This window comes from Lytechinus variegatus, chromosome 3 (assembly GCF_018143015.1).
Source record: "Lytechinus variegatus isolate NC3 chromosome 3, Lvar_3.0, whole genome shotgun sequence".
Lineage (NCBI taxonomy): Eukaryota > Metazoa > Echinodermata > Echinoidea > Temnopleuroida > Toxopneustidae > Lytechinus > Lytechinus variegatus.
The window spans coordinates 24,450,829-24,475,489 of record NC_054742.1 but is presented as its reverse complement, the minus strand read 5'-3'; the positions used below and the strand labels follow the sequence as shown (position 1 = coordinate 24,475,489).

Here is a 24,661-nt window from a genome sequence, read left to right as displayed (position 1 = left end):
CTTGTAGTGTCTTTGATATGAATATAAATTACACGCCCTCTTAAGGCGAATAGTTGCTGTCCCGCAAGTGCAACAGGACCATCGTCAACATCAACATTTTGTAAAAAAAAAACCCAAGTAGAATTAATAGCAGCTTCTGTCGACAAAAGATACCCGGTACATCATATACATGTAGGCCTCCATCTTTGAAGACTAGAGCTTTGAATTACTATAAAAACTAAGTTTGGAAAATTGATTTCATGCCCTCATAGCTTGGATGTTTGTATAAATTTAGCTCCTGAGAAAATGTCATTTTCATTGCAAACAACAACAAGTAGCAGTAAAGTAGTAAACATCTAGATATTAAAAACCAAAATGACTTAGCTTTTGTCTTATATAAAGCCTGATCATTGTGAATATGATGCGGTTTTAAAGTGATAACTCGAGGCTGAATTTTTTTTATCTAAATGAATAGAGTAAAACTAAAATTCACTCCTGAAAATTTTATAATAAAGATATTGACTAGCTCTTCTTTCGGGGAACATCAAATATATTGCCCTTAAATGACCCATATTGCCCTCGTCTAAAGACTCGGGCCAATATGATTCATTTGCTGGCAATATATTTGATGTTCCCCTCAAGGCTAGTCAATATTATATAAATACTAGTGTCCATAGATTTCAAACTTCTCGTGTGGGCTTATATTTCAACTCGGCCTGCGGCCTTATTGAAATATAAATGTACAAGAGAAAGTCAGAATTTAGGTATAACCATGCAAATGATTGAACGAAAATTAGCATGTTTGACATAAGATGGGAACATTTCCGACTTGGAATTGAAAATATATCTGAACTTACCTGAACTATAAAATCCTCTCTCAATGCATAGATACCTTGTTGTACGCAAGCAAATGAGAGTCTGAAGTGCGACATTCCAAACCGTCCAAAATGTACTGTTGCATGGCTGTAGGAGGTGACATCGCAATACGATTCAATTCATTGTGCTCAGTAAAAATTGAATGTGTAATATGCGTGTGGCCTGCTGGCTGTGCACGCTTTTGGGATTTTACTTTTTGCTTTTAATATTTATGCTCCTTTTTCATGTACAAAATTGCAGGGAAAAACTCAATTTTTTCATATTATCACTAAATTCCAAGGTGTTGCACAGCACAAATAGTGAATATTTATTTTAAAAAAATTTATTGTAATGGACAAATATCGCAGAATTGTTTTCTTCACGTTATTTATCTATGAGGTTTCATACACAAGCTACCATGCAGAAATTGCTCGTAAGTATGCCATAATACGGCCATATATAGGATTATGTAATTGCAAGAAGAGGGTAATTGACCGATCAGAAGCCTTCTCTAATACAACCCATCTTATATATATATTAAAAAATATTTTCACACTCACTTCCTTATAGCATCAACATAAAAATCTTAGATTGGGTAACATTTCAAAAGTGCAACTACCTTGATCATGTATATCATCTGCACTTGATTGTATTACCATCTGTTTTCTGTTTGAAACATGGACTTGGTCCAAACACTTTGATCATGTTTGTGATCATTATCATGAACATGAACAAGCTAGGGAAACTTAGGTTGTAGTAATGTTTTTTTTTTTAATTTACACTGTTAACATACAGGAACCTTTCTTTTGAAACCTTTTTTTTTCAGATGTCAATAAAGCAAAGATGGATCATGATCGTAAGGCTTTTATGCGTAGCTGCAGATTAGGTGATTTACAAAGAGTCTCGTAAGTTAGACATCAGATTTCTTTCTTTTGATTTTTTTTGTGGGTGAGAAATATTTTTTGTAGATTGATGAGTGTTTGGGTTAATGGTCACTTTAAACCATTGTGATCAATCATGCTTTAACATGATATCAAATATTAGCAGAGGTGGGGATAAAATTTAGAGATAAACCTGATTTGAAAAAAGAAGGACATCCCGATGGGTGTTTCATAAAGCTGTTCGTAAGATACGAATGACTTTAAGCATGACTGGTGATCCTTTGTTGTTCTATGTGATCTCCCTATGTAATTGAGTTATGACCTAAGAACATGTTCCAGTCGTGCGTAAAGTCATTTGTAACTTTACGAACAGCTTTATGAAACATCCTGAAGTGAAGGCATTGCTCCAGAGTACTTCATCAATATGTTAAAATTAGTACTAAATTAAAAGGTTTCTTATGATTTAAGTTGATTAACAATGTTGGCATTTACACAATTATTGGGGAAAAAAAGACTTATGCCTTGGTTTTGAAATGAAATTAACTCTCTTGTGAAGGTCCCCACAACATTAACCCCCCTCCTATCAAAAGACAGAAGGATATTTTGCATAATGATATATATGGATGGCTGAACTCTGAAGGTCTTTCCTATTGAATGGCACCAAAATGTTATACTAGTTTTATATGATAAGCATGCATAATTCTTAAAGGAGACTGACTGAACTAAAACAAGGGGCAAAACGACTTGGTGATCTACGCTGGCATAGTGCAGAATCATTGACCTACTATTGAAGTGTCACATTGGCTGCAGTCTTAACTTACATATATTTTTTTTACTTTATTGATTCACATTTATTTTTACCCAATGGATTATTAATTCCATTCATTGATTCCTTATTTTTTTGAATGCCTATCAAAATCAATCGACCCCCATAGGGCAAATATTTGAAGAAGAGGTAAATCATTTAGGGCCTTTAATAATCAAACAAGATATGTGAAAGCTGGGAGAAAGATGTAAAAAGTGTAGCTAAAGTAAGTAATGGGTGTGAGCTTAGCCTTTAGGAGACCATTCCAAATTAGGTGCCCCTTAATTTCCTTCAAAATTACAATTTTTATTTGTTATAATGTTTAGACCTTAATATCAGGCAAAGTCAGATGAAAATATATCAATATTTTCATAACTTTAATTTTGCTGTAATTTGGACAATTGCTGGTAAGTTTAATGATTTAATCACAGTTGATTTGCATTTCCTGAAGAAAATACACTCAGGGCACTTTTAGGAACTTCCCCTACAAGCTACTTAATTTATTCTATAAATCTGGAAAATTGATATTATTTATGAATCATAAGTACCTAGTAGTATGTAGATATGATTTATTGGAATTTATTGGAATTTCATCACTTAAAATAGCCTCTGTCCATCCATAAGATGTCACCTGTTTGTAGACACTGTTTAAAAAGTTCTAACTTCTTATAATATGGCTTATATACTGCCTTAAAGCATCAGAAATTGCTTGCAATGTAAATTTATGGTAATTAAGCATTATAAATGTATATGGACCCATGAGGGGTCACCTACCACCTTCCTATCTGAAATCCTTGGATTGATAGGGTTTTGGAAATTTGGACAGTATAAAGAAAGCATTGTTCACATAATTGTGTTTTTCTTTAACTTTTAATAATCATTTCGATATAAAAAGACCACCCCTCATAGACATAACCAGTGTAACAGTGAGTCACCTTGTTGTCACCTTTATAGTTCAGTTTCTGAATTAGAAATACGCATGGTTTGGCCTTGCGGTTTTCCTGAACATTGCACATGAAATGTATAGTGTAAAACAGTGAAAAATCTGATACTCTGCCATAGAGTCATGTATCGTACATGTTACACATCTGTGCTTTTGCCCTTTAAGATGGCGGCTGTGCGTTTCTATACATAACAGCGTTTTTTGAAAACTACGCCCTTGAGTGTCGGTGAAATACATCTCTATGATCATGATGCACGCATGCATGCAACCTATTGATTGGATTGCTACACATAGCAATACATGATTATTTGTATGATGCACAGTAGGGGATAGTACATTCATGTAGCTGTACAATAAGAATGCAGGTATTGTGTATTATATTCAGTTATGATTCATCAAGTTCATATTCAGACCTTCCAAAATTTCAATGTGAATTACAGGTTTTCACCATAGTTGGGGAAGTAGTTGCCTTATGATGAAGTAGAAAAAAATCTCTCGAAAAGTATGGTATATGAGAAAACGATACCTTTAATAGCCCATGATATGCAGATACAATAATAGCCAGTGATAAGCATATAAAATAAACTCTTGTGGGTTTGATTTTTAGGATCTTTCCGGCCTTAAATCTTTTCATTTTTAGGGCAAGGCCAGTACCTCATATTTTTCAGGGCACCAAAGCCAAAATCTTTTTTAAAAAAGGCATCAAAGGCCAATTTTTTTTGGTATCCTTTTTTTATATTTCAAATGTACTTCATTATTAGGCCCTATCTTGTAATTGTGCATGCTGCAGGCCTTAAATTTCGTCAAAGCATTTTACCACGTCAAAAGATAGTAGTTCGATTTTATATACCGTTGTCCATTGCCTTTCCTATCTTTTACATGAATTGATGTACCTTATATTTGTAATTTTTTTTTTCAAAGTGATTTTTTGTTGCCTGCCATGACCAAAATTAGTGTCAATATGCCATTTGATTAATTTCCTCTCTCATATATTTTCATGTACTTTTGTAAATGATAATGGCACAAAATGATAAAGGGACTCACTGAAAATAAAAAAAGAATGAAAGAAAAAAGAAAAGGAAAGGAAGTGAGGGTGGACGAATGGGTGAAAGAAATAAAAGAAAAGAGATGAATGGAGAAGAAAGAAATAAATAAATGAAGTAACAAGATGGTTCATGAATCATGAGTCTTGCCTGATAAAATATGCAATATGATCTTTTGACCCCTAGATGACCTTTGACCTTATCATTCTCAAGAAAACGCTTATGGCAATATCCACAGATCATTTTGTACCAAGTGTGAATATAATGTAGAAATAAAGAAAAATGAGAGCAAGTTGACCTTTTGACTACTTCATGTAGATGACCTCTACCCTGACCACATTGTCCTCATGACACATATGAGATATTGCCCAAGGATTAAGTTGAACACTTGACCCCACCTTCCTCAACAACACACATGTGGTATTACCCAAGGCTCATTTTAACCAAGTGTGATCAAAATTGATGCAAAAATAAAGAAATGAGAGCAAGTTAAACACAAACTTCAAGAAAGGATGAATTGAACTTGACCTCATATCATTTGACCTTTTGACCCCTAGATGACCTTTGCTTTGAACCATTAGTTTTTACCCATCATTCTCATGGATTCACATGAGGTATTACCCAAGGATCTTATGTACCAAGTATGAACATAATTGATGCAAAATAAAGAAATAAGAGCAAGCTGAAAAAAAAACCTTTAACATATTTTAACAGACCAACAGACTATCAGACTAAACAGGAAAAGTGATTATTAGGTCTCTACCAAACTTTGTTCAGGCAAGATAAAAAATGAAGGAAAAAATAAAAGAAAGAGAGAATAAAAGAATGAAAGAAAGAAAAAAAGGAAAGAAAAAAGGTTTCCTTCATTCTTTGAAATAGATGTAGAAAAAAAAGAAAGATAAAGAAAGGAAGGGAAGATGAATGACTGTGAAAGAAATAATGAAGGAGAGAAAGAAAAAAAGGAAAAAAGTAAGAAAAAAGGAGGATGAAAGAAAGAATGAAGGAACAAAAAAGGTTTCCTTCATTCTTTGAAAGAAAGATGAAAACAGGAAGGGAGGAAAGAAGAGAAAGAAGGAAAGAAAGGATGAAAGAAAGGTAGGAAAGAATGAAGGGAAGAAAATGAAAAAAAAAGAAAATAATGGAGGAAGGACCTAGAGAACGAAAAGAGAAAGGGAGAAGAAAGCAAAGAAAAATTAAGGAAAGAAAGAATAAAGGAAATCAAAAAGTAGGAAAATAAGAAAAAGAAGTAATCAGGGACATACAAAGGAAATAATAAGGAAAATAAATGAACACAGAAAGGAAGGAAGGAAAGCTAGGAAATGATAGGAAATAAAGGTAGATGGAATGGAAAGAGGAATTCAGGAAGGATAGAAGAAAGAATGATGAAAGAAGGAATGGAAAGAAAGAAAGAAATGAGAAAAAGTGAGAAAAATAAAAATCAGGAAGGAAGGAATTAACGAAGGAAAGAAAGAATTAAGAGAAAAAGAAAGAAAAGAATGGAAGAAGCAAAGAAGAAAGAATGTCTGAAAGAATGAATAAAAAGAAAAAGGAGAGGAAGGGAGAAGGGAGCAAAAAAAATTAAGGAAATAAAGAAAAAAGGAAAGTAAGAAAAGTAAGGAAAGATAGAAAATAAAGATAGATGGAACAAAACAGACAAGCAGGAAGGATAGAAGAAAGATGAAGAAAGAAAGAAGGAAATAAAGAAAGAAAGAAAGAAAGGAAGGAATGAAGTTAAAAACGGGACACTATTCATGTTTTGTAAATCATGAAAAGGATGAGTAATTTGGGATCTTCTTACATTGGTAATGTGAGGGCAAGGCTCGAGCTGAAAATTTTTGATATTCTGATCTGAAACTGGATAATGATTTTGATAGAAAACAAACTGTGTATCTGAATAAACATGCGTGCGCATGCTTCAGATTTAGACCTAGAATCTGGGCGTTCTGAATACATTTTTATCATCAAAATCAAAGCGAGCTTAAAATATTTGGTATTCCTATCTAATAAAAGGGTCAGTTTAAGCTCTATGTTTCAAGCACTTTGTGGGAAAAATGTGAGGTGGATATGGTTCGCATAGAGAGCCAATATCTTTCATAATTATTACTTTGAGTTTTGACATAGTAGGACTGGGATATTCTAAGAAAATTCTGAAAAAGGGACAATTTAATTATTAAATTAATATCTTATTTATTGATCCAATAAGCCTGACGAGAGCAGAAAATCTGATTATGGCCTGAAAACTGGACATTTCAAGCACCTTTGTAATTATGAATAGGATGCATGAGTTAATTTCTATTTTTAACAATTAACAAACTGCGAATAGCGAGCCAAAGTTTGATAATCTGTCATGAAATGGGGATTTTAAGTAGTTTGTTATAGAATTGATACAGAGATACAAAACTCACCAATCAAAATGCGAGCATGCAGCGCTAGCAGATCTACGTTTTGACAATTAGACCTGAATAGGGATATTTTGAGAACCTTATGGAATACAAGAAAACAATAGACCTGTACCTGACAAATCAAACTGTGCGAGCTCGCATTGCACGCAGAAAACATTAATATTCAGACCATAACACTGATATTTTTCCAGAGCACTTTTTCAAAATAAATTGTAAATCAAACTGTGACAAAATAAAGAAAATTCAGTCTCCAAGCTGAAATACTAAGTATGTTGTTTTGACTTCTAAAATCTATATTTTAAGCTCCATATTGAGCAAGATATGAAAATCACCTGACAGGCAATGCGAGCGCGAAACTAGAGCGAATTTTTTTTATAGGGACATGAAAGATATTTATTTTCCAAGTCTTCGCCTCGTCTTATTTTACTCACTTGTCTTCCTTTTTTTTCCATCTCTTTTCCCTCCTTTTTTTCTTTCTTTTCCCTTTTAAAAAAACTTTTTTTTTTGCTCTGCCAATGGGGGGGGGGTTCATGTCTGCCACACATGGTCGGTAGGCCCGTCCACATGCTCCAGCTAGTACATGTCTGTATGCTGACTTTGCGTGTGTGTGTGTGTGTGAAATATGGAAAAACTTTGAAAAATTTTATTTCACAGTGAGAATTAAATAGCTTGCCGGCTTACACAAAAGAGCATGTTGGCCAGTTTGAAAAAAAAGGCACAGCTTTTTTGGCCATGACTTGATAATTTTTCTTAGGGCATCACTGCCAGTTAAAGAGGCATCGATGGCCCTCAATTGATTTAAGCCTTGTCATTCTATATTCACTCATGCAATTATTTGTTTTTTCAGATACCTGTTGGAGGTAAAAGAAGTAGATCCTAATCTGAAGGATGAATGGGACAGTACTCCATTGTAAGTCATTTCAGGGAATCATAGCCACTATCTATGTGACAAACAAATGTATGGGCCCATGCACAAGCATAACTAGAGTGACTATTGTCCCCAGACAAATGGGCTCATGAAATGCTTTGTAGCTTGATACCTGCGTGTTATCCCTCATTACAGAAAGGCCTGGTCACACCGCCCAAGCGTTTTTGGAACGGTCGTGGAGCGGAGATAAAAAAATCATCACCGCTCGCTACCGCTCACCACCATTTAACCAAAGTTGGCCTCCGTTAAGGCAACGCCGAGTACGCTCGGCCACCGCTGATAGTCCCTCCTACCGCTCAGAAAGTTTTGAGCTGCTCAAAATATTGCGAGCGGTGAGGAGCGGAAAATTTTTCCGCTCCAGCAAAGTTGACTATCGCTCTAACAACGCCCAGTCAAATTTTTGCACTGCTAGACGAAAGTTCGTGAACGCTTGGGTCCGCTAGGCCAACACAGAAATCTTTAACACTGGACAACCGCTGCTTTGCCAGCGTTGCCCGGCCGCTGATTAAATGGTTCACAAACTTTGGTGGAGCGGTTGTAAGCGTTTTCCGAGCAGACACGGGATTGCTTGAACGGTGACTTCATCCATTCATTGTTGTCTCGCCCACCAGAGGTGAAGGCGAGACTTAGGGATCCAAATGTCGTCTGGCGTCCGTCAGACTGTCGTCCGTCCGTCACAAACCTGTAATGACACATAATTCCATAACCGTAAGTTGCTTTTCAACCAAACTTGGATGGTAGTTGGACTTGGGGGACCTGCATGTTATGCTGCAGTCTGAGGTCACATGGTAAGGCCAAAGGTCATTTTCAGGTCAATGTTAAAGTTTACGTGCAAGACTCTCTTATGACACCTGACTCCACAACCGTAAGTCGCTTTTCAACCGAACTTGGATGGTAGATGGACGTGGGGGACCTGCATGTTATGCTGCAGTCTGAGGTCATATGGTAAGGTCAAAGGTTATTTTCAGGTCAACGTTAAAGTTTACATGCAACAACTCTCTTATGACACCTAACTCCGCAACCATATGTCGCTTTTCAACCAAACTTGGATGGTAGATGGACTTGGGGGACCTGCATGTTATGCTGCAGTCTGAGGTCACATGGTAAGGTCAAAGGTCATTTTCAGGTCAACATTAAAGTTTAAGTGCAAGGCTCTTATGACAAGTGTTATCCCATCCCAGTCATTTCACAATGAAGTTTCGATATAATTCTCTTGCGTGCCGTCGCAAATCACGATATTTCTGGTTATTTTCATAAGTGGGCGAGACACAAAATTGCTTTTGCCTTGTTAAATAATAGCAATGAAGGGATGTACTTTTGTCTACCAGAGTAATTGTGGCAAGTACAATGAGTAGCTGCATAAATAGTACACTCTCTTTGTCATCATGATCATAGTTTTAAACCCCGTCGAGCTGACGCCCGCATGCGCAGAACTACGCTCGAGTCACCGCTAAACCAACGCTCACGACCGCTCGCCACCATTAAACCAACGCTAAAGCTACGCTGGCTTCAGCGGTGCACCGCTAAGGCAACGCCCATGTTTTCGATTTTTCCCCCAATTTTGTGAGCGGTGACGAGCGTTGTCGAAATTTGACCCTCTCTCCCTACCGCTCCATGACTGCTCCAACAACGCTTGGGCGGTGTGACCAGGCCTGAAGGAAGGAGGAGGGTGGGGGTGGTGGTGATCCAGATTCAGAACCTGAAGCTTGGGAAAATGAGGTATCATGTGATTCATGATTTTAACATGACTTTGCACACGTCTCTGAATATGTGATATTTAAGTTCTGTCATCCACATTCAACTGAAAGTGCATTCAAATTTTCATAAAATAATTTACAATGTTCAATACTCTGTACAAAGAAAATCATTATTCACTTTATTTGTAATGATATATCAATAAAAGTGTTTTCGTCTGATACTATTGAGGTTGTTGGTGCATATATGTTTCCATCTATTTCACAGTAATGTCCATACCATTGCCAAGTTTTATCATTGCCATAGATTTCCCTACTTATATTATAGGCTTATTCAAAATATCAATGATCCATGGCCTTTTTATTTAATGGGCCTTTTTATTTAATGGCCCTTTTAAAGATAGTGGAACCCCATCAAAATAATAATTATGACTTTTTTTTAAATTTATATTCAAAACAATGTTTGAATGATATGATAAAACCTGAGATAAAACAATTAAAAAAACAAAAAAATAATAAGTTTGAAAGAATAAAATAAGAAAATATTGAAAGGGGATCAAAATTGTCAAATTAAATTAAAAACTTGCACATATTTCTTTAGTCATGCAGTTATTTTCCTTTGTAGCTATTGAAACAAATTTATTCCTGTTTTTACATTACCTCATCCAGATACTATGCTTGCCTGTGTGGCCACAAAGATATAGTCACTTATCTGCTAGAAAATGGTAAGTTATTAATTGAAAACAATATTACATTGGATGGCTCAGAATACCAGAAATAATTTGTGAGTTAAGGAATATTGTATAAATCACAGAGGAGTGCAATATTCATATTGTCATGTGAAGTAAATCTATCCACTATGATGATTATTCCCCATTGATCATTATTTTTCATTAGACTGTGCAATACAGCGCAATATTGCACAGCAATTTTGTACTAAAGCCTATGTTAAATTTTTCAGCACTTGTGCAATATGCTCTGATATTGCTTAGGCAGAATCATCTTGATCAAAATACAAGTTTCTAATGCATGGCTAAGATGTTCTATATCTATTTAGATACTAATGTAATACCCCTTTCATAAACCCAATTACTATGAATTAGGCGGCTAATAGCAGCATAATTTGGTCGTAAAATTGGAGGAGGACAAGAGTTATCCGCATTACTCTGATGCTGCTATTATCCGCATAATAGCGGCATCGGGATAAGATTTTGAGTTTATGAACGCATTTCCAAATAATGCGGATAATTGCCATGGTGCGGTCACAAGGTCACCCTTTTCCAACACAACCGCATCGGAGGGGGCGTGTCCAGTTGTCATGGCGATTATCCGCCTTTTTCAGGACGGGCGCTCGTAAAAATAATGCGGCTTATTTTCGGAGTTTATGAACGCAATTTTTATTGAATTATCCGCATTACTCTTAGGCGGCTAATTGGAGGATAGGTTTATGAAAAGGGTATAAGATATTAATCCAGAATAAGTGGGGTACATGGTAGGGTGTAAGCCACTGTGTGCCTAGCATTTTAGCTTTGAAACTCTTGCTAGAAGAAAAAAGATATCATAGGTTTACATGATTTTTTAACAATTATTTATGATTACCTCAAAAGAAAGGTCAGTTTTTTTATCCATATTACAATAGAATTAGCTAAAGTTGATACTGAAATATCACAAAAACATATGGATTGACAAAATTATGATTTTGAATACGGGATTAATCCCAACTACTAATAATGTAAACCCACATTAGCAGCCAAAGTGATTTCACTAAATTCACTCTTTATTGTTATGTGCACTTCTTCAGTTTAAAATGCCAACTTCCTATTGTTTCTTTATTTGGTTTGATGCAATTCAGAAGAAAAGATTGTTACTTTCCTACCAATGTACTTATTCCCCCGCCAAACAAAGTTTGAAAGGGATATAGGAATCAGTAGCCTACACAGTCGGTCGTTTGCAAATCTTGTGCTTTAAACTACTTCCTCAATTGTTAATTAATTCTCCTGAAAGTTGGCACACACATGGTCTTCAGGTAATGATGTGCAAGACATTTTTGGCATGTGTTGGAAATCATGTTGCCCTGGTAACATGGTATTATGTGGAAACAATTGGGTAAACATTTTGCGGTTCTAATTAACTTCAGTTTTTAACCAATTCCCATTAAATTTGGCTCCAGCATTGTAGATCCAAATAATTTCTCAGGTTTTGACTAGTTCTCATAAATTGGCACCAACATTGGTCTTAGCAAAAAAAACCCCATGTTATTCCCTTTTTCTAAATGTGTGTGGTTTGCATCATAGGAGCTAAATGTGAAGCCAAAACATTTGACGGTGAACGTTGTCTATATGGCGCCCTCAGTGATGAGATTCGGGACATTCTGAAATCATACAAAGCTGTGGTCACAGGTCATGCAAGAAGGAATTTCTTTCAGGATTTCATGAGAAGGTTAGAACATCAACCTGTTTATAGATTCTACCTCCTTGTCATTTTTCAAATATATCTTGCACAATTCTGACTTTGTTGGTTTCCTAATTTCACATTTTATGAGCAGTTAGTCCATTTTTGTGTCAGTCAAAAGCATGCACCTCGAAAATTATATTTCTTTAACCCATTCCCTGGAAATATTGAATGTTAATATGTGTTATTATTATTTTAATTTGTTCGGCATAATCAAATATATAGACAACATAATGTACAAACAATAGGATAAGGAGAGTCACATGGATGCCTGGAAAGGAAAGAGATTAAATACCTAACAATAACCCAAAGGTCTTCATTTCCAATCCATGTGACTTAAATAACATACATGCATTTCCAGAATAGTAAAATATCTTGCACAATTCTGACTTTGTTGGTTTCCTAATTTCATATTTTATGAGCAGTTAGTCCATTTTTGTGTCAGTTAAGCATGCACCTCAAAAATTATATTTCTTTAACCCATTCCCTGGAAATATTGAATGTTAATATGTGTTATTATTATTTTAATTTGTTCGGCATAATCAAATATATAGACAACATAATATACAAACAATAGGATAAGGAGAGTCACATGGATGCCTGGAAACGAAAGAGATTAAACGATAACCCAAAGGTCTTCATTTCCAAACCATGTGACAAAAATAACATACATGTATTTACAGAATAGTAAACTACAACTATATAGTTGTTGAAGATCACAACATATTAGAATCAAACATACCATCAAAACTTAAGAAAAGGGGGAGGGGGAGAAAGATAGAAAGTGTCACCTTGGGTACAAAAGTATGGGAGCTCTTTCTATTTCAGACTTTTTCAATACTCTTCAGCTCTTTTCAGATCTTTTTATTTGTGACTACTCACACGCCTGATAATGCAAATTAACGAAGAAAAAAAAAACGATAGCAAAATACATAATTACCCAGAACAAAATATCATGTTTTTATTATAACAGTGATATGTATTGTGTAGATATAATGGTATAGTTAGTGAAAAGTTACAAACTATGATATAAATCTGTTGATCCATTAGATGAAAGGCAATATGACAAAATGTAAATGCAATTCCTGTCCCAGATTACTTGAGAGCAGCTGCTACAGTGATATCAAGTTTGACATACACAATGAGACGTTTGATGCCCATCGCTGTATCCTCCTAGCCCGCAGTGATTACTTTGCAGAGATGCTGGAGACAAGATGGAAAAATAAAAGTACCATTCACATCAAATCAAGCTTGGTTTGTATTCCATAGGTCATTTGCATTCAATATTGGGTGGTTCTAAAATATGTTAACAGTTTATATGAAACTTATCATAGGGATACAATGTGAATGAAATAAGTCTTATGATCACATTGGAGGGTGGAGGGAATCTTTAAAGAGCTATTGCTTTGACATGTTGATCATCCCATTATTGCAAATATTAATTCCTGTTTTGTAATGGAAGGTGGCATATCCTGAACAACCTTAAAGGACAAGTCCCAACTAAAGGTTTATGTGGATAAAAAGAGAAATATCCAACAAGCCTAACATTGAAAATTTCATAAAATCAGATGTAAAATTAGCTATGACATTTTAAAGTTTCGCTTAATTTCACAAAACAGTTATATGCACGTCCTGATCGGTATGCAAATGAGCAGGCTAATGACATCACCCACTCACTATTTCTTTTGGATTTTATTATATAAAATATGAAAAATTATATATTTTTTTCCTCATTGTCATGTGAAACAAAATTGTATTCCTCCCTGAACATGTGGAATTGACATTGTTTTAATCCTACATTGTTCAGACAAGTTGGTCTTTATTGTCAAATCTGTAAAAAATGAAAGATTGTATAATTCAATCAATAAAAAAACAAAAGAAATAGTGAGTGAGGGACATCATCGACTCTCTCATTTGCATATCACTGAATTGTGCATATAACTGTTTTGTGAAAAATAAACGAAACTTAAAACTGTCATAACTTTTTTTTATTTTACATCAGATTTTGATGAAATTTTCAGCATTATGCTTGTTTGATTTTTCTCTATTGATTCAAATCAATAATTTTCTGGGGTGGACTTGACCTTTAATTACTGAAGTTGAATGATCTTTTTCTTTTCAAATTTTGTGTAAATGTTCAATAAAAGTTAATATATAAATATCTTTATGAGTCATTTTATTCCTAATTTAGGTGAGACCGCAAGCCTTTAAAGGAGTACTGGAATATATCTACACAGGTGAATATTTATATTATATCAGATGACACAGATTGGAATACCAGATATATTCTAGGAATCATGTAGCTCATTATGATGTCATTGCGCTCTATGCTAGGCATGGAATTGATTGTTGTATGCATTGTGTTTTTCTCGCATGAGCATTAGACTGTTCAAAACAGTCTCATATGGAACAGCAAGTTTTGTACAGTATCCTATGAGATATTTGATGAATTTTGGTTCTTTTGTTCAATATTCTTTGTACTGAATGGGCAAATGACGCAAACCAAGATACACATTTTTGATGCATTTCTAAAATACTCTATATAGATGATAATACTTGTCTGGTTATTGATCCAACCTGAAGTGGTCAAATAGTTCCACCAGAAATGTTCATTTAATTGGCTTGCTTCAGTAAAATTGTATTGATACCTATATTTGGATCTATTTTCTTCTGCTCTTCAAAATGATAGAAAAAAGCTAGATATGAATATTACAGAAGAAGAAAGAGATATTTAAATAGTAATGAAGCATTAGGTTATAAGATGTATCATGTATTGTTTGATTGATTTCCCTAATACTTACGGTGTATTGATGAAGACCATAACAAGTATTTTCTTTTTTACAGGATACTTGAAGGTAAACATTGGTGTAGTTGACGATTGTCTGAGGTTTGCAAAACAGTGCGGCATGACATCACTCATAGAGAAAATCAACCTCAGATTAAAAGAGATAGAAAACTTTGGTAATTATTTGTAGATTTTCTTTTTTACCTTTAAATTCACTATCTTTACTTCTTGCTTCTTCACATATTGGTTTGGTTATTGATAATCTTGATTTGGAAAGGCAAATGGGCAATACAATATTTAAAATAGTTTTATTCTTAGTTGGAGATGTACATTCATATCAATCTCTTTGATTTCGGAGCTTTTTTTAATTTAAAAAATTATGGATGCCGAGTTTGTAACATATTAAGACAATACTTGACATCATAGTAGACATGGCATAGTTGAGTAGTTAAAGCATCTTACCAATAGTTAGAGTGGTTTATTTTCAATTGGTCTAATGCCAATTTGTCCAATTACCAACTTGTCTACTATCATTTGATGTACCATCAGTTTGTCTTCTATCCACATGGTCTTATTACCATTTACTCCTCTCACCATTTTGTCTTATAACCAGTTGGTCCAAAAGATTGTGTCAATTGGACTAAGTGTTACTAGTACTTGGGCGAAATGAGTGAAAAGAAAATGGATATTAGACCAAATGGTTATGAGACGAAATAGTCATAGAAGAACGGGTGATTAGACAAAGTGATGATTAGACCAAATGGTTGTTAGACGAAATGTTGGTGGAAGGAATGTCATTGGGGTTAGGGTCAGTCTACCTATGGAGGTAGACTGATGTGGTGAGTGGACAAGTTACCATGAGAGCTGTGTCCCTTGCACAGGTATCCCACAAGCATCTTTTATCACTTATCCTTACATTCGTCATATACAAAACAATGCGGTGTGTGGGAAAGTCGCCGTGAAAGATGAGTAGTACCTTTACAGCTGGATTGAAGAGTGTTATGCATCTTTATTAGGCGTTTTACCACAACCCCTTTTATTGACGTGTGCTTAGTAAAGATTATTGAAGCTAGCCTGTATCAAAATTTTGTTCATTTTGACTGAGTGGAATTTGTGTAGTGTGCTTGTGAAGTTTGATAAGTTTCTTTTGGAACCCAGTTTATGTATGGGAGTGTATATTATATATATATAAATATATATATACATTTTTTTGGCTTTCCACAATATATAAAGATGAGAAGAACCCTTCTTATGGCAATTGGTATTTGTATACATCTGTACATATATCTCTGCGTGTACATGTATACCAATACAAAAATCATTTTTATAGGTAGTGTGCATTTGTTTTCAGGTTTTACTTTCTGATAATCATTAATATTCACGTTAAATCTTGACAGTTCCAAACAAACCTGGTACCCATATTAACATTGTGAGTGTTGAACCTTCACCTCATGACATTACGGTACAAGATGATCTAAACCAGCTGGCTCAGATGGCATTCCCTGTTGAGAAGAGGGATCCAGTGAGTAGTTTTGTTTATTGATATAGTGTACTTCCATATAATGTTACTATAGTTACCTTGAGCTTTATTTCTTCAAACTAGTGCTGTTATCGATAATCTTTTTATCGCTAGTCTTGTCGATAATCACTTGTTTCTTTGCCACATAGCGAAATTGATAACCTTTTTCTCGTTGTCAATAATACCCGCTAGTATGTAGGGACATGACAATGATTTTTCGTGCTTTCAAGGAATTCATGGAAACTGCCTCTTGAAAGTGGCTGTTCAACAGAAAATCACAGAAAACATATTTTTCCTCAAAATGCACGGAACAGCAACAGAAATTACTCCAATATCTCAACAAAATACAAATACTTACTAGCCACAAAACACGATCTCACCCACACTTTGCTATAATCATGACAATCCAAACATCGTGACTGCACTCGACTCCATTCGATCGACTCAAAAACATTCATACGCGCAAGCTCAAGTTTAGCAAAGTACCAAATAACGTAGAAGGCACTGCCCTCTACATTTGAAGATGTACAGCACGATAACAAACTTGCGAATAGGCGAAAGACGTTGACTGCTCAAAGCGATGTCTAAAAAGCCCCAAAATTATTGATAAATCTTCAATCCTAAAATAATGCTAAACGTGAAAGGTGAGGATGTATTTATGCTAAATATGTTTGTTAAAAGATGTTATGTAATGGTTTACTTACGATGAATACAGATTTTAAATCATTCTTGGTACAGTGGCAGATACAATTTTGATCAGTGTGAGTGTGGAAGCGTCGTGGTGTAGCGGTTCTGACTCTCGCCTTGTAATCAGAGGGTCGTGTGTTCGAATCCCACCATGGCCTAGCGTCCTTTGGCAAGGCATTAATCCACACTTTGCCACTCTCCACCCAGGTGTTAAATGTGTACCCGGGAGGATGTGAAAGCTATATGTAGTATGCCTAGCAATTGAGTCTTGGAACTCTTGTTGGAATGCTCCCCAGGGAGTGGAGAAGGTGCATACATTGTATGCGGGCATGCAAGGATCCGATGACCGGGGTAATAATATATCTGTAAAGCGCCTAGAGACGTCGTTCCGATGTATTAAGCGCTATATAAATGCGGAATGTTATTATTATGTGACATAGCTATAATGCATTAAAAAATGTGTATTGATTATGTACTTTTGTCGATAGTTATCTATATTGGTAAGATATTTTTAGCGATATATCAACAGAGAATTTTCTTAACGATAGCAGCACTACTTCAAACTGATTTAATTATATCTTTGGTCAAAGGATGGTTCTTGACATAGGGATGATGAGATATTAGCAATCAGACTATTATTTGTTACTTCTTGTATGATTTTGATTAAATATTCAGTGCTTTTCCCATCTTTACCACATTTATTCAATTCATATTAATGTAGCCTATTGTAAACTACAGAAAACAATCTTAGGTAAGGAATGCATTAGACCATGAAACATTCGTCTACAAAGGTGTTATACTGACAATAAAAGAAAATACTGAACTTTCTTTGTTCTGCCTGAATGTGCTTTATTTGGGTGTGTTTCTTTTGATTTTCCATTTTGTTCATTGTCAAATGATTCATGGTTATAAATGAGTTTCCAGTTCACTGATTAAGGCAGATGTGAAGTGTGTGCCTGAATAGAACATTACTTGGTTTGTGCAGACATCCAGCGATGTGCTGGTATTATAAGTGCACCGAAGATAAATTAATTTAATTACTCATAATGAGACTGTCTGTGTTCACATCAAGCAAGTTTTATACCTTGTTATGTTTTAGCTGATCTGCTTTGTCGCACCAAATTTAAATTAAAAATATTGACATTTGTAATAAAGTTTCTTTATTTAATTTGTTTAATGTAAAAGATAAATGATGACTGTGATGATTATTATGATTTATTTATCTTTAGCTTGCACAAGGAGTGTTTCCTTTCTGTGGAGGTTTATCACCTGCTCCTCCATACACTGATGTTTGCTTCGAAGTAGAAGGAGACAAATTCTTTTGCCATAAAGTAAGCTAATATTCCTTACATTTGTGTAATGACTCAACTTGGATCAAACTGAGCCCCCTTTCAAGACTCGACTCATCTTTTAGTTTGCTTGATGTGACCTACTCAACTTGACTTGATCCACTCATGGTTCAACTGCTTAATGAAGGACCTACATGTAGCAGAGGAAAGTGACCATCTTTGCATATTGAAGGTCAAGTCCACCCCAGGAAATGTTGAATTGAATCAATAGAGAAAAATAAAACATTTCATCAAAATCGGATGTAAAATGAGAAAGTTACGACAATTTTAAAGTTTCGCTTATTTTTCACAAAACAGCCATGCAAATGAGAGGGTCGATGATGTCCCTCTCTCACTATTTCTTTTGTATTTTAATTGTTTTAATTATACAATATTTCAAGTTTTATAGATTTGGCAATAAGGACCAATTTGACTGAACCATAGTGTTTAAACAATGGTGATTCCAATTTTCATATGTTCATAGGGAGGAATTAATCTTTGTTTCACTTGACAATGAGGGGAAAATAAGAATATTTCATATTTTATGAATAAAATACAAATGAAAAGTGAAAGTTTGATGTCATCAGTCTTCTCATTTGCATACTGACCAGGATGTGCATATATCTGTTTTGTGAAATCAAGCGAAACTTCAAAATGTCATAACTTTCCTATTTTACATCCGATTTTGATAAAAATTGTAATGCTATGGTTGTTGGATTTTTCTCTTTTTATTCAAATCAACTTTTTGTTGGGGTGGACTTGCCCTTTAAGAACCCACAGCACTATTCATACAAGATTAAAGGGAAACCCTGGATGTTTTGTCGAATCAATGATTTCTTAAATCTACACCAACATTCAATCAATTCAAACAAAACTTGCAGACTACCATTTTGTCTCGCCTGTATAGCAGAGTGAGACTATACATGTATAGGCGCTGCTTTTCTGACGGCGGTGGCGTCGTCAACATTGACATTTTAACCAAGGTTAAGTTTTATTTGAAATGTCATCATAACTTAGAAAGTAAATGGATCTAGTTCATGAAACTTGGACATAAGGTAATCAAGTATTACTGAGCATTCTGTCTGAGTTTCAGTTCACATGACCAAGGTCAAAGGTCACTTAAGGTCAATGAACTTTGGCTATTTGTGGGGGGTATTTGCAGAATTGTCATCATAACTTTCAATTTTTATAGATATAGTTAAAGAAATTTCGACATGAAAGCAGTCAAGTATCCCTGAACATCCTGTGCGATAATCAGGTCAAATGACCAAGGTCAAAGGTCATTTAGGGTCAACAAACTTTGGCAACGTTGGGGGTATTTGTGGAATTGTCATTATAACTTATAAAGTGTATGAATCTAGTTCATGAAACTTGGACATAAGAACAGCCATGTATCCCTGAATATCCTGTGTTTTAGGTCGCAAAATCAAAGGTCATTTAAGGTCAATGAACTTAAGCTTTGTTGAGGGTATTTGTTGAATTTGTTTCATATAACAAATTTAATTAATGGATATGTTCATAAAACATAGACGTAAGGGTAACCAAGTATGAATGTTTTGCACACGTCTTGGGTCACATAATCATGGTCAAAAGTCATTTTGGATCAATGGACATAGTATTTTATTATCATATATGAATCTGTTGTTTTTGTGAATAATTATTCAGTAGCCATTTTCATAGTCAGCACTGCTGCTAAATTGAATCGCGTTATGCAGGCTAGACTGCCAGAGGCATTCCACTTGTTTAGTATTACTATCATGTACATATATACACTGGACTTAAACAATACTGTCACTACTTGGTAATTTGCAAATATTTTATTTCTATGGTGATTAGGGATGGTGATTAGGGATGGCATCTCAAAGCCCTTGTATCTCATTGGAAAGGCACAATAGAAAATATCAACGATTATTTCTTCGTAAAGTGGTCCACCTGCACAACCCCAATCACTTCTATTGTGAGGAATATTTATAAAGATAAATAATACAAATAAATGAAAATTAATTTTCAATTAGAAAAAAGAAACATAATGTTGCTTTTCGATTTGTCTAGATCTTTCCTATTTTCGAGCACACAATGATTCACACAAGCATAAAAGATTGGAGGCCTCACTATTACATGTTTTCAATTTGCAAGCACTCTTTGTAAAATTTGATATTTCTGAACAGAATGTTGTCTATAATTCTGAAATCACTTACAGGATGTTTTCTGTTAGATAAGATGACACTTGTGCCATTTTTTTTCTCTCTACAGGATAGTACTTTGAGCTTGCCGTTTCAGATTTAGAAATAGTATTATTATCTATTGGTAACTTATATAAACTTAATGAAACAGAACTTATGATTTAACGAAACAGATCCAATGATTTAATGAAGGAAAGCGACCATACCAGTTACATTTTGACTAATAAAAAAGTATTTTATTAGTGTACCTCTCTCTGTTTTTATTCATATTCGAGATGTTTTTCACAGAAAGGAGTGACTACTTCAAAGCTTTGTTTGCTGATCATTTTAGCGAGGTATCGCTAGATGAAGACTCTATTCCTGTCATCAAACTCAGTGAGATATCATCAGAAGTCTTCATGCAAGTCATCAACTATCTCTACTCACACAGTGTCAATGTAAATATAACAATAATAACAACTTATATTTAATATTTAGTAGTTATTTTTTCAGAAGCCTTGTATGCCCATGCAACATTATCATATGTAGTGTTAGCATACCAGGGGGGTATTCTGAAAAGTCTCGTAAGTTTCCACTTAAATATCCTTTTAAGTTACCCATTTAATGGAGCGCTAATGTACCTCCAAATTCGTATTCTGAAAACTCTATTAGCGCTCAATTAAGTCCCTTTAGGCCACTCCCCTACTGAGCCGAATTAACCAATCAAATGCGCTCTTACAACGTAAATTTTTCTCCTAGCGCGCAGTGTCTCTTCACTTTGCTGCCTTGCAGCGCCCGGCTGCTGCAGGTGCACTGCACCACGATCTTGATACAAAGAATTTTTGCTGAAAAATAATGCTTAAGCATATTTGCATCGGAGATTAGAGGTTCGTTATGTTGTTGAAATTAACTGTTGTCTTTTCCCTTTCTCTCTCATTTATTGTACCTTTGTGCTTTTCTCTTTTTTTCGAACGCGTTCTGATTTTCACAACCCCCTATCCATTGAATCCATTTGTAGCTTTCTTTCTTTTTCTTTTTTTTTTACAATATTTTATTTGCCTCTGTCTCGGGGCCATGATAGGGGGGGGGTGGGTCTTCTTTAACTTAATTCCTTCTTATTCTAAAAACTACATAGGCCCTACTTTTCATTTATATGAGAAATCTTCTCCAACAAAATATGAATAAACATATTTTAAAAATCAAACAAACATAATTTTAAAAAAGCCGAAATTTTATTGAAATTTGATGTACAAACGTTATGACATAGGTTTTTATAGGTGGAGAAAACGATGGCATCACTTCACTATTTTTTCTTTTGTATTTTATTCTATATTCGTTTAAATACTAAAGGGGTCTATGCTTACTTTTTCATTGTCAGAAACAAGGTTTAATTCACTCCTGCACATTGCTGCATCTGCCGTGATTTGGCAATTTCATTATTGTCAAAAAAAAGTGTGCAAAAACAAAATAGTTTATGATGCTAATAATAAAAGAAAATATAGAAAAATAATAGTCATGTTTTCCCTATAAGTACACAAATATTTCTGTCTCCCTTTTCCCCCTTTTCTAATTTATTTATTACCAAATATAGTCCCTAGGCCCTATTCCTTATTTTACTTGTTTTTATACACCACCTTTTCCCCTTTATTCTATTCCCTTTTTAGCTCTCTCCTTTATTCTCTTCCTTCCTCCTAGTATTAAACCGATTTGATGATATTTATACAAAATGAAAGCAACATTTAGCAAGATATGGTGAGACTTAATGGACCTCTTATCACCATTATCTTTCCCCACTGGAAAGTCCGCTAATTGAGCGCTATGAGACTTTTCAGAATACCAAAAGTCTCGTAACTACTCAATTAAGTCTTCGCGCGGTCATAACGCGTAGTATTGCAAGTGCGCGCAACGCAACCCTGCCAAATAAGGAAAGGGGCACTTAAGTGACTTTTCAGAATACCAAAATGCTAATTGAGCGCTAATTGAGCTTTCAGAATACCGCCCCTGGGGTGGTATTCTGGAACACTATCATAACTTTTGTTATAAATTTTGACATTTCTCTCCGAGATGTGACACTGCTATGATTGTCACAAATCGGTATTCTGAACATTGTCTTTTCCCTGTCATATCTTTCTAAGTTCCTGCCCATCTTTTCAGAAGCAAACCAATCAAAATCATGGTTAGATCCCAGTGATGGCCCTTCTAGCCAATAGGAAGGCCCCTGTGGCAGGTAGGGCTTATCCCCAATAAAGTTGCTGGCATCGCGCAACTATGCGTATATTGATGTGCTTAATTACAAAGAGAGACAGGGAGCTATGAAGGATTTAGAAGAGAAATAGAGAAAGAAAGGAGGAATTAATATGTAGGGCCTAACTAATTGTATCATGAAAATATAATTTTGAAAATTGTCATGGATGATGAGTGAAAGTAATACCACAATCTAATCTAAATAATATCATTATTTGCTTGATATTTAGTCGGCAGGGTATTGGGATATTTGGTACTAAAAGATATGACAAAATTTATGACTGCTACCCCCTGTCATAACTTTTGTCATATCTTTTGCTTGTATAGAAGGATTACGCGCATTTAAAGCCGCATATTTTTGTTGCGTGCTAAAGAGAAGAGACAAAATTTATGACAATTTTTGTGACAAAATTTATGACATTCACCAGATTACCGATTTTGTCATATCTCTGAGAAAAGATAAAATATGGAGAAAAGACTGTTCAGAATACCGCACTAGAATGTTGATGATGATATCTACTATGTGTAGTGGTCAATGCTTGAAGATGTGGTGTTGTGCATGAAACATCTATAAATTCCAGCAGAGTGGACATTTAAGTACTATATATATATATAATTTCATTTAACAGCATTAATGACTTTTACAATGGAGGACCAAAATGGGACATTATTAATTTTCTTTTTGTGCATTTCATTCATCATTTTATGACCATATTTCAGTATAAACCTCCACGCACCAATTTTTGTCTCACCTGCATAGCAGAGTGAGACTATAGGCGCCGCCAACATCAAATCCTAAGGTTAAGTTTTTGAAATGACATCATAACTTAGAAAGTATATGGACCTAGTTCATGAAACTTGGCCATAAACTTAATCAAGTATTACTCCTGCCTGAGTTTCATGTCACATGACCAAGGTCAAAGGTCATTTAGGGTCAATAAACTTTGGCCGAGTAGGGGGTATCTGTTGAATTACCATCATAACTTTGAAAGTTTATTGATCTGACTCATGAAACTTGGACATAAGAGTAATCAAATATCACTGAATATCCTGTGTGAGTTTCAGGTCACATGATCAAGGTCAAAGGTCATGTAAGGTCAGTGAACTTTGGCCACGTTGAGGGTATTTGTTGAATTACCATCATATCTCTGTAAGTGTATTGGTCTAGTTCATAAAACATGGAAATAAGAGTAACCAAGTATCACTGAACATCTTGTGCGAGTTATAGTAGTTTTCGAAGTCAGCACTGCTGCTATATTGAATCGCGTGATGCAGGTGAGACTGCCAGAGGCATTCCACTTGTTATATGAATTGGTCCTCTGCGTAAATCTATAACGTCACCCTACCTGATAGACCACCCCCCCCCCTTGATGAATAGGGTGACATCACAGCTTGACAACAGTGAATTGATTTGTAATGGACCAAGGTACGGCCAAATGAAGACCAATTATAATTAGTGTAAATTAGACTTTAATAGTCATAAGTGTTTAGACCCAGGTCAATTTACACTGATTTCAATGTATTCATACAGCTACATCTTCGGTCCCCATGAACTGGTTCCCACCTTATTTGGGTTGTAGCAAAAAAACTGAAAGGCAATACCAAAAAGGATTTTGAAAAATAGTAACATCAACCCTTTGGTACACTTGTTACATTTATTCAATTTAATAATCATTAATGTTTGTTCCATTTGCAGCTAACTGAAGATCTATGTTATGAGATACTAGTGGTTGCTGACCTTTACCTATTGCCAGGCCTTAAAACGTTATGTGCCAATAAGATTGCATCTCAACTGACAGAGGAGAATGTCTTTCAAGTTCTAAGGGTTTCGAGGATGTTTAATCTAGTCAAGCTAGAGGATCAGTGTGTAGAGTTCATCAGTAGAATATTTGATGAGGTAATACAACTGAAAGATAAAAGAATTGTTCTGGTTCTTCATTAATGCGGTTTCATAA

General features: G+C 34.9%; 1 protein-coding gene across 2 annotated transcripts in view; it reads left to right on the top strand.

Annotated features, from left to right (window-relative positions):
• LOC121410578 (ankyrin repeat and BTB/POZ domain-containing protein 1-like) overlaps positions 1-24,661 on the top strand; it is a 38,959-nt gene that overhangs the window by 7,367 nt on the left and 6,931 nt on the right. The window contains exons 2-12 of one of the 2 annotated variants that reach the window (XM_041602755.1): positions 1,661-1,739; positions 7,756-7,818; positions 10,200-10,255; positions 11,825-11,969; positions 13,076-13,235; positions 14,173-14,218; positions 14,826-14,942; positions 16,164-16,288; positions 18,202-18,303; positions 20,759-20,920; positions 24,403-24,603. In XM_041602755.1, the coding sequence (XP_041458689.1) occupies positions 1,678-1,739; positions 7,756-7,818; positions 10,200-10,255; positions 11,825-11,969; positions 13,076-13,235; positions 14,173-14,218; positions 14,826-14,942; positions 16,164-16,288; positions 18,202-18,303; positions 20,759-20,920; positions 24,403-24,603 (1,239 nt within the window). In that variant the 5' untranslated portion in view covers positions 1,661-1,677. Of the gene's footprint in view, positions 1-1,660; positions 1,740-7,755; positions 7,819-9,454; positions 9,556-10,199; positions 10,256-11,824; positions 11,970-13,075; positions 13,236-14,172; positions 14,219-14,825; positions 14,943-16,163; positions 16,289-18,201; positions 18,304-20,758; positions 20,921-24,402; positions 24,604-24,661 lie in introns of those variants that run through there. The other variant, XM_041602756.1, reaches the window with a different exon arrangement.